This window comes from Camellia sinensis, chromosome 8 (assembly GCF_055761805.1).
Source record: "Camellia sinensis isolate YWXY chromosome 8, ASM5576180v1, whole genome shotgun sequence".
Taxonomy (NCBI): domain Eukaryota; kingdom Viridiplantae; phylum Streptophyta; class Magnoliopsida; order Ericales; family Theaceae; genus Camellia; species Camellia sinensis.
In genome coordinates this window covers 157,071,861-157,075,045 of record NC_138968.1, presented here as the reverse complement: position 1 = coordinate 157,075,045, position 3,185 = coordinate 157,071,861, and the positions used below count along the sequence as shown (strand labels likewise).

Here is a 3,185-nt window from a genome sequence, read left to right as displayed (position 1 = left end):
CGATCATGGCGCAGATCACGACACCAAACAATTTGGAAACAATACGGTTATAACATGGAAACATATATAAAGGGTATAATAGTCGACTAATATTATTTAGACACAATTTATAGAACTTTGTGAAACATTTTCTAATTTAAATAGAACTTCAAACTCTATAAAAAATTTCATAGGATTTTACATTACATAATTCTCCTTAATAGGATTTATAAATAATTTTTTCATAATTTTAAAAATATCTTGTTTAATATTTAGAAAAATTTATTTATTTTTAAGAAATTAAATTATAAAATTGAAAAACGCTGTGCTTTGTAAACTTCCACCACAACATTGGGTAAATTACTAAGATACCCTCAATTAACCACGTGTCAATCCTCTGAAGCGAGTGTCTTCATTTTCCAGCAACCGCGAGTGCTCTCTTTCGTTCTCTCCTTCTGTAACTGCCACGACCTCCATCATTCCTTCCCGGCAAAATGCAAAAACAAAATTTGCATCTGAATTTCAATTTCAATTTCATTCCATTTCACAACCACAAACAACCGTCCTCCCCATATAAATAGCCGCGACGCTTCACTACTCTCTCACGTTTCAACACTTTCCGAGTTTTGAAATTTCGAATTCGTCTCTCTCCAAGTCTCTCAGCTTCAGAAGATCACACCATGAAAGGACCGAAAGCCACCTCGATCGCTCACAAGAAAATTGACTCAGAGTACGGTTTTTGTTTTCTGGTTTCATTTTTGTTGTTTTCATTTTCGTTCTGGTTCTCTCCTCGTTGAGTTTCAACTGCTTTTGATTTTGCTTTTATGCTTGTGTTTCGAAGAATGGTGAAGAAACGTAAGGCTGATGCGAATGCGAAGAAGGAAAAAGCGAACAAGAAGAACTCAGGTGCTCCGAAGCGTCCTTCGAGTGCATTCTTCGTCTTCATGTGAGATTTTACTTCGCATTTTCGTATTGATAGATTTTCTCTTTGTATGGTGATTTTTTCTGTTGTGTTCGTTGTTTGTTGATGCTGTGTGTGTGTGTGTGTTTTTTTTTCTCCTGGTGATGGTGGATTAATAGGGACGAGTTCAGGAAGTCGTTCAAAGAGAATTTTCCTGATAACAAATCGGTTTCAGTTGTGAGATACGAAACTTTGATCTAGCTTTGGATTTATAAGCCTCGTTTGATATTTTTACTGCTTACTGAACTTTCTCACCTTCTGTTTGGTTGCAGAGAAAACTAAGAAAACTCACGGAAATTGAAATGCAGGATTTAAATGTTTTCTATTGTTTTGGTTTTGAAAACTTGATCTAAACTCGGTTGTTTTGTTGGCTCTGTACGATTGAATTTCAGTTACAAGAGAGCAATAAATCAAACAATTAGAATCAGAACTGTTTTTCTGTAATTTCTTTGCAACCGAACGGAAGTCTACTCTTCACTATTACAAATTTGTTTTCTGAGATCTGTGAGTTTCAGGTTGGGAAAGCTGGTGGAGTGAAATGGAAAGAAATGTCTGAATCTGTAAGATCTACTTTCACTTGTGATAACCAAAATGAATATTCAAAGTTGTGATCAATATTACTATGTTCTAAGTCACAGTTATCCATGTTGAATGAGTTCATGTTTAGCTTATTAGTCAATTTCCATTGAAAATGTTGATGTTTTTTTTTTTTTTTTTGGGTATATATTTATATTGCATTCTGAGAACTGTTTAGCTGTTTTGTGTTTTTTGAATCGTTTGCTCGGTAACTGCTATATTCTTCTTGCATATAGGAGAAAGCTCCTTACGTGGCAAAGGCTATGAAGAAGAAGGCGGAGTATGAGAAAGCAATGGAAGAGTTTAACAGCAAACTCGTATACTTTTATCACTGTTTTAAATCATCATTGTCCAGCTTGTTACTTCATTTCACTTCTTCAAATGCTGTAAAGTTTCACTAAATTTTGTGCTTATTTTGATACTCTGTTTCTTCTTTTTCATTTTTTGAATTACTAGAATGGCAATGGAGAATTGAAGCCTGATGAATCTGGAAAATCATCTTCTGAAGTCCACGATGAGAACGAGCAGGAAGCGAGCTCTTAGGTATAATGTGTATGATTGGAGTGTACAAATGATAATGCATCTGAATATATTATTTAATGCTTGCATGGTTATTACTTGTGTGTGATATTACAATTTTACACTACTTGAAAAGTTATTTTACTTGTTGCTTTGTGTTTGGATGCAGGGAAGGGTTGGAGCTTGCTGCGAACGGATGAATGTTAGTACAGTTCGTGGAAATAAATTTGGACATGTGCAGTGTTGGTTTAGGTCAGGGGCTTGCTTACGATAGTAATAGCTTTAGTATGTTGCTTTACTGTTAAATTTTTTGCATTCAGATAGTGTTTGTGTTCTTTTTTCTGGTTGTTTCCTTCACTGTCCTTAGTTTCAGAAGAGCAGTGTTAGTAAAGGAAACAGCGTACTGGCAGTTCCAGTGACAAATTTGCAACAAACAGTTTAGCGTTCTTCTGTACTGACAGTGACAACTATTGTTTCCACCCGAATCTTCACTGTGGTGATGATGCTAATAATGGCAATGTGATACTCTGGAAAGTTAATGAACTAATAGTATATTAGCCTTGCTGATTTTCAGTTCTACTAGCCCCATATTAACACGTTGCACCACATTATCACATAGATTTGGCATCATCCTTGTATAAAAAAATTATGAATTATATTTCGTGTAACCTTGTTTGGTAGAAAGATTAGTCTCTGAAGATTATGGTGGTGCTGCCTTTAGGGGCCTTTGGGGACCAAAAGAACTGGAGAAATGATACCCAGTCAACAGCTAGTGTTTTGCCATGGTCTTTCTTCAACTGACCTTTATTGGATGTTAGAAATTTGTCCAAATTTATTGCCTGCTTACTATGTTAATAGGCCTCGTTTGGAAACAGGCAATTTTAATAATTTTTTTGCTTTTTATAAAAAGATATGCAGAAAAGTAGAGAGTGATGTGACGACTTATAGTGATTTTTTGACTTTTTAACTGAAATGTTTAGTCCCCAAACAAGGCCAGTCAATCTAAATGCATCTGATGTTTTTCATACACCCATCTTGGCTAGCAAAGATGAGTGGGTAGAAAAATTATAATTGTCTGCAAAGGGAATTGTTGTCTTCTTATGCTGAAAATTATCCAGTCTTATGGCTGTGAGCTAAACTTTCTTTCATG

At 35.2% G+C, this 3,185-nt stretch overlaps 1 protein-coding gene across 1 annotated transcript; it reads left to right on the top strand.

The window, feature by feature from the left end:
- The first annotated feature begins 586 nt into the window (after positions 1 to 586).
- LOC114309823 (high mobility group B protein 3-like) lies at positions 587 to 2,582 on the top strand. Its single transcript, XM_028255643.2, has 7 exons — positions 587 to 709; positions 821 to 925; positions 1,060 to 1,117; positions 1,456 to 1,500; positions 1,753 to 1,833; positions 1,973 to 2,059; positions 2,205 to 2,582. The coding sequence occupies exons 1-6, from the start codon at positions 660 to 662 to the stop codon at positions 2,057 to 2,059; spliced, it is 426 nt and encodes a 141-aa protein (XP_028111444.1). The 5' UTR covers positions 587 to 659; the 3' UTR covers positions 2,205 to 2,582.
- Positions 2,583 to 3,185: the final 603 nt, after the last annotated feature.